We start from the raw sequence: 13,154 nt of genomic DNA on the forward strand, positions 1-13,154 counted from the left end.
TCTATCCCCCTTACCCCCCCCCCATAGTTAGGCCACTCTTAGCACTGTATTGACATTCATTCAACAGAAACAATTTCAACTCACTTTTTAGACAGGCCACAAGGTAAGGAATTTTTGATCCACTGGGTACTTCATAGCATGAATATCATTTAGATTTCATAAAAGTGACAGACACAGAAGCCATTGGGTTCAAAAAGTAGCAAAATCGAGGGGGTTAGTATTTCAGGAAAATGGGTTTCAAAGGTAGATTATCAGAATCAACAAATATAATTATTTTCTTTAATTATATCACATGATACGATTCATCTCAATGGCTTGGTGTTTTTCAATATTCATTGAAAATTAGCCAGGAAGCTCTTAAAGGATTAATTAAGGAACATGACTATAGAAGGTATTTCAAGATTTGACCGATTCATAAGCAGATCTCATAGATACCAACCGCTTTCATCACTGCTGGAATCGGACAATGTGAACACTGGACCATCTGCGGAACTCCTTCCACTGTCTGAAGATCCTCTGCTACCGCCTTCGGGGCGACCGGCCTCCCTCCTTGACCACAAGGCATCACCCCTTGCTCTCCCATATGACTCTCGATTTTCCCTCTGCTGCCGCACCAACAACTCCAGCCTTGAGATCATCGAGCAAAACTAGACAACAGAGAGGAAAAAGGTCAAACAAGCAATTTCTTTGTCAAAAACAATACAGATTACAGAATGATAGGAAGTTTAAAACTTCAAAAACTTTACTCAACTGCTGCCAAATTCAACTGCTGCCAAAAAAGCCTTCTCTGCTCAGAAAAAGGCAATTAAGACTATGCATCAAGTTCCTATCCGCACCCCTGGCAAGCCCCTCTTTGCTGCATCAAAAATCCTAACACTCCCTTCTCTCTATATCCTGACATGTGCCAACTTTATTAAAGCAAACCTTGATAAATTTCCTTCTAATGCCACCTTCCACCATCACCACACAAGATCAAGTAATAATATACACCACAAGCAGTACTCCAGCTCCCTCTGTTTAAAGGGTCCCAGGCATTCAGCCTCTGCTATATTTAACAAAATCCCTGACGAAATAAAAGATTGCACCTCAATTTATGTATTTAAGAACAAGCTGAAACTCCTTCTCTCTAAAAAGTGCTATTACAGCATTTCCGAATACAGTGGAACTTGGTTAGTACGTTCCTCCTTAGTACGTTTTCCTCCTTAGTACGACGATTTCTCTCGGTCCCGGTACCAACGGAACAAAATACAGGTAAAAGTATTTGGTTAGTACGTTTGAAAAAATTGCGCTTTCCTGGTTAGTACGCTCAATTGCTAGCCGTGACGCAACCCGCAATTCGTTCCCCAGTATTTTCTTAAGGGTCGTAAAGCTCCGAATTCATGATTTAATTTACTATAACTATAGTATAGCTATAGCTATTAAAATTCTTGCATTCATTCCACATATCTTTCTTCGACCGTGATTTATCCAAATGCATTTCTCAATTGTTATGACGCGATGAATTATAAAATATGGCCATTTATCAGGAATGTCTGACTATGCAAAACTGCAGCCAATGAGAAGCCCCAATTTTCCCCACCCCGAGCTCCTCACCTTCTGTTGCCTCTGGAGTGCCCACTGCGCACAAATTTCACGAGTGGGCAATTATTGCTATTACACGAGTTATCATGATGAAGAAATGAGTCTTATCCAATTCCCACTATATCTAAAGCAGTACTGCACGACGTCAATGCTACGTAGTACGTGCGTATTTGACTACTGCTGCGGGAGCAGACGATGCTCTGGATCTCCACGCGAAGCTTAGCTTAAAAATACTCGATCTCGGCACGAAAGCAGACGACATTAAACAAATTTTAAAAGTAAATTTCAACTGTATAATATAAAATCTTCTTGTAATTACGTCGTAATCTAATAATCTTGCGTGTTATTATTCGATATATCGATCGCCATAACAATCGATATGGCTTTATTCCAGAAGCGCGAATGTGTACGGCTGTTGCCGTAATTTAAGGTTAATATAATTTTGACCAATTTTTATGTTTAAAAACAACCCGTTGACATACTCAGGGTTGTTTTTATATTCTCCGAGTATGCTGTGACAAAAAATAAGTGACTTAGCTATACTTGTCCTCTTTCTATAAATACATATAGGATAAATCACGGGAGAAAGACGCCGTTTTCATGTAACTGTCTTTGGGAAATCTATGAAACATTGTGATTTTTACTCACATGGTATTGTTTTTCATTGTAGCGCCCATTTTCTTAATTTTAAAGGTGAAAAGAGTTCAGGAAGGCGATCCTACGAGAACTACCGATAGTAATTGTAATTATGACGACTTTTCCACAGATTGCAATTACCCCGGCTGCTATTTATTACTTTCCTCGTTAGCACGTTTTCCTGGTTAGTACGTTCATTTTTTGTGGTCCCTTCAGAAACGTACTAAACAGGTTCCACTGTATATGGAAGATAATTTGTAAATATGATAATCTCCATGATGCTAGTTGTGACATCTTATTTTGTCCATACTATTGCGTATTGTACTTATTATTTTCATCAATTCTTATGTATTTAGAAAAATTATTTTTATTGTTTCCATGTAAATTGTAAATCTTGATGACACATCATCATTGTATTTTTATTTGATATTTGTATTAGCTTTTTTATGACGTAGCCATGCAATTGTACTCTTGCCAATCGGTGAAATAAATTATTATTATTATTATTGTTATTATTATTATTATTACTCGAGGATGATGCTAATGCTTAATAAATGATTTTACCATAATTATGAACTAAAATTCTGCAAATAGGTTTTTTTGCGATTTTTCCCAAATGAGCATTAAAGTTGTTTCTTTGATGCTTAAAGCAGTGGCAAGTTTAAGTTTACCAATTTTATGTTATGAATTATTTTTCTAGAAAGTCGCCTTATAAGTTGAATTTTATATAAAGCCTCTGGCCCTGATCTAAGTCTTAAGAATAGATTTATATTTATAATTTTAGTATTTTATGTATACTGTTTCAATTTGCATTGGCAGCTAACTAGGGAGTAATTGACCAACCAGCTGAAGGAAGCACAGTTTTACTTTTCACTATTACATATAATTCTTGTGCTAAGTGTTTCAAAATAAACAACTTGAACTAAAAGCATTTTACAATTGTATTCATTATACCCCTCTCCCCCAATTAACATATAAGTGTTGCCCAACCTGACAACCAGTCAACCCCCTCTGGCCAATAATCCTGGCTACAGCCCTGCCTTAGAAGGATGCCACTGTACAGATCAGTGAGGGATACCCATCACCATTATACCACAGCTGGTCTGTCTCACAATGCACAACCTTTCCTCAACCTTATTTGTGTACTGTGTCTTTCGTTTTTTCTGTGAATTATTAAACCTCAAAATCCAATTGGTGTTTTCCTTCATACTGCAACCACTCCTTGGATTACTATACTTGGTGATAGTTATGTTGTAATTGATAAAATTGACGGAATTAAACCAATTTACTTTTTATCATGAGGACAGACCTTAAGATAGATTGCAGGGGTACGTACACGATCATGAAAGTCTTCTCCAGCTTGTCGAAAGGAGCTGATTTGAGAGGGTGTAGGACCAGATGAAGATGATGACTCAGAGGCAGCAGCAGCACCAGATGCTGGAGCAGGTTCCAAATTCCTTCCAGCAACTTCTTCACCGGCTTCATTTGCATCTCCATCATCCCTCCTCTCAACAGCTGGCTCCTCTGAAGTTGACTCCCCCTGAAAATAAAACAATCACCATCAATGACAACTAAACAGTTCCATTCAGGGATTGGCTTAGCTGGCTAATAGGGTGTTCACTACCTTTAAATTACTTCAATCTGATAAGTTAAATGTCAGGATTTGTGGTAATAAAATTGTTTGTAACTTAAATATGATTTCATAGCAGTAAGTAAGGCCACTGCAGGAATTGAAGTAAATTTTTTTTCAACAATAACACTAATTTAATGAAAAAGAGAGATGGCAATTTTTCCATAAATTTATTTAATAATATATTTTTTGAAATGCGGCATGATTTGGTGGAAGTTCTTAATATTAGTAAAATGAGACATTGAAATATTAAAGTATATAATAAATCCTGTGAAGATATTGCAATGTCCCATGTTTATATAATTATTTAATAATGTACAATGTATTTTCACCATTAGGCGATTTTCAAGTACGGTGTAAAATAACTGAAATCAGGAGGTGTACTTAAAAATTTTAGATTAAAGGGGAGTGGAAGGTTGAGGGAGGGTGGGAGATGTGTCATTGGGTAGTACACTTGGGGAATGGGATGGCAATGAGTGAGGAGTGGCCCATGAATTTTTGTTCATTCATCAAAGAAATGGTCCTTTCTTGCACTATTTCCAATTTTTCCAGCATGTTCATTATTCAGCCTTTCCTCTCCATGGGGTCAAAATCACAAGGATGTTTCTCTTCCAGGAGATGTTTCAATACAACCAAATTCTTCCCAGAATTTAACTTGATTATAGGGAGGTAACTTGGACACTGACAAAAGAGGACGAGAAAAGTCTAGAGGCACTTGAGACGTGGATGTGGAAGAGAATGGAGAAGGTGAAGTGGATGAAGAGGAAGAGAATCAACCAAGTGCTTGACATGGTAGGCAAGGAAACTTGTAAAAAAGAAAGAGAGGAGACAGAAGGTTTGGATGGAGCAAATACTGAGTGGTGATGGTATTTTAAAAATAGTATAAGAGGTAGGAATGTTACGTAATCAGGGAATTGGAGGTAGGGAATATGATTTATAGATAGAATGAAAGAGAATAGATACCGCTGGGAATTGAAAATGGAAGTTCAACTTGGGGAATGAGGGCTGGTGGGATGAATCACAAAATGCTCCATGTAAACCTAAATAACCAGTATAATACCTTATTGATTATTTCTTTACATTTCCCCGATAGGACATGAACTTTTAATCACCAACAATACTATCTACTGAAAGCAATAATGCCTACAGCTTCACTTTCACCTGACATTACCTTCCCTCACCCCCAAATGAGGAATAGAACATTCCTTTACCAACAATAAAAAAAGGGAAAAAATCACTGGAAAAGCAAAACACCAAACTTAGTACTGCATTCCAGAAGTGCTTCAGGGAAAACATTGTTGGTAACTTTATCAAAAGCTCATTTGCAAATAAATTTTTCAAAATTAAACAAATTGAATGTACACGTTGACCCGAGGTAAGAGTAATCATTTAAAGGTTAGTTCCAGTTTGGTCAAAATAAAATTAAAAATTAAATGGCTTTCCATTATGCATACATACATATATAATGAAAAGGCTGATGTTTTTAAAGAGGTCTGGAGAGAACTTACCTGAACTGATGCTGGAGGAACTAATTCTGAAATTTGATCTACAGATGCACCACTTGATTCAGACTCAGTTACATTTTCACCGGTTACTTCAGCTTCTGGATGCCATGAAGTCCTGGAATAATAAAGAAGATTTAAGAAGTAAGAACTTATAATGAAAGGAATTAAGTAAAGCAAATTAATAATAAAATGTTAAAACAATGAGTATAAAGGTGTATCAGCGTTAAATTTGTGGAAATTGTTACACTCATTTTACCAGCATATGACTAGTCTACAACACTAGTTACCAGTACACGACTAATCTACAGAATACTAAAAAAACTGCAAAAGGCGGTCCACTTGATGGTGCCATGTAAAAAGACTGTTGGAATGGATGTGGAAATCTTACTAACACAGAGGAAAATCAAATGAGCCAAGGAATCTCATCAAATGGGATCCGTCCATTGGGTGAGTGAAATTCATGGCAGTAAGGTCACCAAGGCATTAGGTTGCAAGCGCAATTATGTTAAGATTAAAAGCTTAAATAACATAGAGGCGTGTGTAATGTACTTATAGATTAAAGATACCTTCTTTTTAGATTGATTTGGTTCTTGGAGGAGCTTATGACTAGAATCAGGAAAAAGCCAAAAAGAATAATTTACAATACCTCTATGGCACAATTTACATCACATATGTTAAATAGAATGATGTTATAGATCCAATCACTAGTGAGATAATTTGATATGCAGTTTAGCAGCTTTTCTATAAAACAACAAAAACCATAAGTATATTGTGAAAATTATTTCCAAGAGATTGAAACATTTCATGAAGAACCAGATCTGAGAACTGGAACCAAGAACTGATACCAGGAATGCAAACCAAATGAAAACCAGTATCCAAATTGACCCAATAGGAAAACCAACCGATCCTTAATTCTATTATTTTAGAACTTTGAGTGAGCCATTACTGACCAAGATAGTGCACACGCTGGGAACACAAACCTGGGCCGTCGGCTGGGGCCTGGTTCAGGGAACCGTGATGGAACTCTGGCTCTCTTCCGCGACGTCTGATTCCCGGGACGATCCCTGAACGGAGACGCTGTCGCACCCAAAGCTACCCCAACGCCTGCATCGCCACCTCCTTCACTCAACCCATCCGCAGCACTACCCGCACTAGGAACATCAGGTTCCTCACCCCCACTTATTCTTGCCAGTTCCATCAGTTCACGAACGCGGAGACCATCCTCTTCATCCTCCGCCCTGGGGTCGGGAGAGGGCTCCACTCCTTCGTCTTCCCCGGACGAGGGGGAGGAGAGGGGTGGGGGCGGTATAGGTGGAGGCGATGGAGGCAGAAGGGTTGGTCTTGAAGGTCGGGAAGGCCGTGGTGGGGGAGAATTTGAGGGTGGAGGTGAGTGGGGTGGGGAGGGCCGTGGGGAGTTGGTCGAGGCATTGGGGGAGGGGGACGGTCCCGGAGTACTGCTGCTGTCTCGGACCGCGGCGTGGAGGGACCCAATCTGCCTCTGCAAATCTTCCCACATTCTGCGGATCTGCTGTAGCTGCAGAATCTCCAACCTGGCCCTGTAGGAGATTTCATATTCATTGACTCATTGATACCAGTGATACCTTTCCAAATGACAAAGTATGCATGATAAGTTTGTAATGAGTTCATGGTGAAATAAAAACACAGTACTATTCCACAACCTTATATTTTTGCAGTCTACTAGTTTCAACGTTTACACCGTCATTATCAAGACTAACTGACTAACTTTCAGTTAGTCTTGATAATGACGGTGTAAACGTTGAAACTAGTAGACTGCAAAAATATAAGGTTGTGGAATAGTACTGTGTTTTTATTTCACCATGAATATCTCATCGTTCCACCAAGTAACGCCTAAATCTGTTGATTTTATTTGTAATGAGTTAGTGAAACTATGCATTATTCAACACTACCAAATGAAAACCTGAACAGTTTTGAATTTAATACCATCATAATCCAGGCATGAGAAACAAATATGGGTCTCCCCTCATTGGCAAATTACTCAAGTGGGAACAAAGATGGTTGACAATCTCACACTATTCTGTCAATTAGGATTTAATGAGATAATAGTGGCTGATGTGGCTATGAAAGGGTGATAGAAAATATTTATATGGAACCTATGTAATTGGATATACCAGAAGAAAAATTTATGGTGATTGGTTACTGAACTTGGTTGAATCTTAATTCTCTTTTCATGTGATTTTTCAAAGTATTACAAGCTACTTTTCAAAATTAACAGGGGCTTTATATTACTTCATTGTAAATTGTGATCACAGATATGGTTAAATAAATAGATATATTTTTCTTATATGTCTTCAAAATTTGCAGCGGGTGAGGAAAAGAAACTGCTAAAGGAGATAGGGAAGACACAGAGGATGTGGATGGAGCAAGTACAAACTGGAGAGAATATGCTAAAAACTGTGATAGAGAAAAGGATCTCAGATATAAGGGGAGGAGAGTGGATGGTTAAGTTGGTTAAATTGAAGGGTAATAGCCCTGTCAGCACACTCAAGATGGAAATTCAATGTAGGAAGAACAGATGGAGTGATGGGCAAAATTTTCTAAGCAAGCCCCAATCAACAGTTCATACATAAAATACATGTTTTTCTCAATTGCCTTGGAGGAGAACACGCAAACAAGTTGGTGAAAATGCTTCAATTAATGTTTACCAGAATCTCCATTGGCTATAGTATACCTAAATACTATTTAATAGTATGGCTATAGTTATACATAATTGTTTGTCATGGGCAAAAATTCCCCCAGACTAAGAATCAAACCACAGAACTTTGGCTTTCCCATACACCGTGCAGACCACTGAGCTATCCAGCTTCATTGATTCCCATGGAAAGGTACATGGTGCTAGATGCTAGGCGATTTATCAAGAAAGGTAATTCAAGGGAAATATAGACTTCCATGAAACCACTGCCATCATTAACCTCATTTCAGCACTTAATCACCATACATGTGGCATGACTGAAATATTCCACAATAACTGCTAAGTGCAATTTTAGCACTAGAATGAGGTTCAAAACTGGAAGTGATTTCTTGGTAGCCCATATTTCCCTGGAATAGTCAGTCTTGATGGACTGCTATGGCCTAATATCTAACACCATGAACCTCAGTAAAATTGCCAGGGGAATCTAGAAACCTGGATATTGTAGTAGTCAGCCTAGTGGCCCGGAAAGCCTTGGGTCTGAGTTTCAATTTACAGGACAGGGGCATTATCTAATCACATTAAGTGAATTTCACCCCTATTCATACGGAAGGACATATTTCACAATAAATGGTCGACTTTAAGGATAGATCCACACACAGCCAGTGGTGAGCATTCCTTGTCAACAAAAAGTGCAAAAATTCTATATCGGAAAATAATTTTCTAGTCAAGGACACAAAACAGGACACATTAAGGGCCGGTTTTATAATGTCTGGTTAAACCTCACGTTAAGTTGACGTGGAGATTACGGTAACGTGGAGTTTAACGAGAGGTTGTGTTTTATAAAGCAAATCCTACCGCCGGTTGGCTGATGGGAACTTTAACGAGAGGAAAGCGCAGCTACTGTAATTCTCATACCAACAATTGATCGCGAAAAGTGAAACAGACGAAAGTCAAAATTGAAAAAAATCGAGTTGGAGAGTGGTGAAAGAATTGTTTACGTTTGTTTTGAAGTGATGGTTAGCTTTGAAAACGAAGATGACGCCAATATTTTCGGTTTTAATCGTTGACTATCTTATGGTCAATCATCAGTGTGTCGTTAAAATAAAAATACTCGCCTCGATCTGTGAATATTTGGCATGTACAAGTGTTAATTGTGTAAGCCAAAAATTACACGGAGATAATGAATTACTATTTGTTAATGGATTGAATCAAGGTGGAGTCCCTTTTCAAGAAATAGTGGTATATTAACCTTGTTTGTGCTTATTATTCGAGAACGAAGATTCTCATTTGTATTGTGAAACCAATTGAAATGGTTTTCTATTGAGTACGCCACCAGAGCGATTTTAGGAACATTTTGAGGCTACAATTTAATCATAATGACGATAAATTTTAATCATACTTTTGCAGTAAGATATATCTTCTTAGCGTTAGTATGGCCGTTACGCTAATTTATTATCATCTCTGCGTTCCCTACGGAATTAGGAACAGCCTGCAAGTTGTGAATAATCAAAGCCTTTCCCGTTTTCAAAGTACTCACCATGGCCATAATTTAAATAACAGAATTTATAACCAACCACCGTCTAATAGAAAAATTCATCAGTGTTCATTAAAACGATAACGAGGCTTCTGTCACAATGATGTCATTGTTATGATCAATTCATGGTAATTCCTTTGATGATTTTTGTGTTTATATAGAGCATTTTCAGTTTTATTAAAATTTTCACAATGAGGAGGTATATTCAGCCATGTGCCACTCGTGTTACAGACACGAAAAGAATTGAGCCATATAATTGTCAGCTAGCAGCAGATATTTCATAACTTTAAATTATCTCATCTTTTTTATGATTATATATATATACTGTTAAGAAGCAATATGTTTCATGAAATCCATAATCTCTGGCAAATAAATTTTCAATAAGGGACAGAACTAAGTTTAAATTTCTTCATTAGAGAGACCAAAATCTATTGCATGACACCAAGTAGCCCTTACCATTGAAGTATAAAGTGAAACATATTTTGATACTTGCTGTCAATAGTGTAGTTGATATTGTAATAGGGATGACTGTGAGTCTTTATGGTAATGCCATTGAGAATGTATTCATTGCCATTTTAAATTGAATGGATGTTCAGAAATCACTGATTATGAACATAGCTTCACAGTCTAAAATTAAAATTAAAGAAGAATGAATAAAGTTTGAATAACTTATGCATAACCCTACCACAGTTACTTCAAGGGCTCCTGCTATCCAATTATTAAATAAATTTACAGTTTGCAGCAAACCTTTCATACTTTACCAGCAGGCTGCATGTTGTTATAAAAATATGCATCTGTAACAAATATTGCTATATAATAACTCTTTTTGGCTCATAGCTTGGGATGGGGGATCTATTCTTTATGTTAATACTATTTTTGCAAACCTTGTGTAAGAATAAGTTTTAAGTGCTAACATAACTAACTTCATATCTAATCAACAGCAATGGCTTGTATTGTATTTAAGATTTAAGGAAAGGAGATGGGGTGCAAAGATATTAAAGTTGCTGGGTTCAATTTATAAAAAATCTGTCGAAAAACATATCTAATCAGAATGAAAGCATTAAATTTCAACTCTCAGTGGTGTTTATGAATACTATACTATACATGTGATAGATATTTTCTTTTATTCTCAGCGCACAAAATATGAAGCTTTCATTGAACATGTTTTAAATATTTAGCAGAGTACTAAATTATACAAAGACAGTAGTGGATCCAGGATAGGGACAAGGGGGTTGGACTAGGTGAGGTTAAAATTCCAGCTGTAGTGGGGGTTGGAAATAAACCACCATTCTATCTAGTGTAAAGTGGATGGTACCCAAGGGGAGCAAATTGGATACCCTCCTTAGCCCCCCCCCCCATGTATCCGTCAATGTACAAATATACTGTTATTTATATAGCATTTAAAGAATTTATTTGTATCAAATGCAAAGCGTAAGGATTCCATCATGATGACTCCTTCATTGCAACTGTCTTTTTGGGATATGGGTTTTCAATGGAATTATGTTGTTACATGTTGTCACAGTAAGTAATTTTTTTTACTACCTACTTCTGGGGTAATCCTTATGAATGCTGTACCAAGTAATCTCTGAATGCACCACACTGACATCACTCACTTATAATTAATATATGTGCTTCCATTATCATAAATGCAATAATATGACTTCCTCACAGAATTTTATCGTACCATGTTCTATTTATGAAGTGATTATAGGAGCAATTTCCCTTACATCCACTCCACTTTCACAAATCTATTAAGAAAATTTGCCTTTGTGACATGAACATAGACTGTTTCTCATTACATATGTTGCAGCTATGCATGTTAAAATATATCTCTAGTGATGCAGATCGGAGCGAGACAGATGAGACAGAGATAATCCTTGGAATAAATAAAAAGAGGAGAATTAAAGGGATAATCACAGTACCAAAGTGCAAATAGAAGTCTGGTTAAGACATATGGAGTAAGGTTTGCTATGGAACTGGTATTTTTGACCCAGAAGGAGGATAAGAATAGAGGTATACAGGAATGTATAGATAATATTGACAGGAAAAGGAAGTAGGAAGTGATAAGTGAGGTGAGGGAATAATTGCAGGAGATGAATTAGATATAAATGATGTAGATGAAGTGTATATCAAGCTTGAAATGCTGACAACAGTGATTAAGGTAAGGATTTTGAGTAACAAGCAAGGGCAGGGAGACAATGGTTCTGGAATAAATGGAATAACCATCTATGTTACAAAAAACTATGTCAACCTTAATGAGTAGATCACTTCTAACAGTAAGTAATGGAATGAGATATCTAGTCATGCATTATTATTAGTGTTGATGATATTATACCTAATAGATTTTTTGAACGTATGTACTCATTAGTGACAGTTCAATGGATGGAGCATGAAAAAATTAATAAAAGCTACGTATGGGATTGACATCCCAAGAAACTAACGAGTGTACCAGATATGTGATATAAATTGGCTGTTATAGGAATATGTCTTCACTTATCCTTTGAAGACTTATTAAACACATTAGTTAGTTAAACGTTGACAAGTAGTAGTAAGGGTTAATATTTTAGGAAGAAACCATACCAAGGATCCCACTTAAGACTTTGAAAGAGTTATTAGTAAAATTAGACATTGCAATATTTCCACTGATTTTATTATAATAAAACTCAGTGGAAATACTGCAATGTCTAATTTTACTAATATGAAGAACTTCACCATATCTTGCTCAATATCATACAAAATACTTTGAAAGAGCTTATCGATGAAAAAATTTCAGTAGTCACTGATAAGCATGGAAAATAATGAATGTAATGGTGGTGAATGCAGTCATTTCCTGTAATTTCAACCTCATGAGCAAATACATATGTACACAGACAACAGCTTTCCCCAATTGCAAGCAAGAGTAGCCCAGCTGGCTCAATATTGTAAGAAATACAACTGACTCTGATTGTTTCAAACATTCCCTTAGCAGACTATGCTCGAGAACCTCAATAAATATATTCCCTTAGCAGACAATGCTTAAGAACCTTAAAATAATATTTCTTTGATTAATCTGACTTTGATGTTCCATGAGTCTTCAGGTGCAAGGGTCCAAATTCTCTCCTTGAATTAAGGCTCAAATGTGTGGAATAAAATCAAACTTTTTCAGGATAAAGTATCGAATTGTTTACTTTCACCATATTAAAATATTCAAACCTGAAATAAGATAAGTATTGGTAACCAAATTGGCACTCTTATATTTTAACATGAGGTATCTAGATGGGCACCACTGATTCTATGGCTCTGAAGCTACTTTTGATGGCAGATGCACCACTGATTCTATAGCTCTGAAGCTACTTTTGATGGTAGATAATTTGCTAGGAGGTTTTAATAGTACATAACCTATGTTTGGCTACGAACTGCACTTAGGCAATAAAGTCGCATTTTTTTCCTTTGAAGGCTACACATTAGAACACTCAGAGACGAGAAGACTTCTCTTGCTTACGGTGCCTTTCCAAATCTTTTTCTATCAAAATAATGAGAGGTCATTACTTAGTCACAAAAAGTACAATAATTAGTAAACTTCCACACTCTAAAGGCTCATTTGCCTAACAAATTCCT

The 13,154-nt window shown here is 36.8% G+C and overlaps 1 protein-coding gene across 3 annotated transcripts in view; it reads right to left on the reverse strand.

The window, feature by feature from the left end:
* Positions 1-13,154, reverse strand: part of LOC124167710 (serine-rich adhesin for platelets-like) — a 56,132-nt gene that overhangs the window by 21,404 nt on the left and 21,574 nt on the right. For all 3 annotated transcript variants that reach the window (XM_046545715.1, XM_046545714.1, XM_046545713.1), the window contains exons 10-13: positions 6,333-6,908; positions 5,356-5,467; positions 3,554-3,757; positions 440-647 (exon numbers count right to left, since the gene is read on the reverse strand). In XM_046545715.1, coding sequence (XP_046401671.1) covers positions 440-647; positions 3,554-3,757; positions 5,356-5,467; positions 6,333-6,908 — 1,100 coding nt within the window. The remainder of the gene's footprint in view (positions 1-439; positions 648-3,553; positions 3,758-5,355; positions 5,468-6,332; positions 6,909-13,154) is intronic.

Source organism: Ischnura elegans, chromosome 11 (genome assembly GCF_921293095.1).
Source record: "Ischnura elegans chromosome 11, ioIscEleg1.1, whole genome shotgun sequence".
Classification (NCBI taxonomy): Eukaryota; Metazoa; Arthropoda; class Insecta; order Odonata; family Coenagrionidae; genus Ischnura; species Ischnura elegans.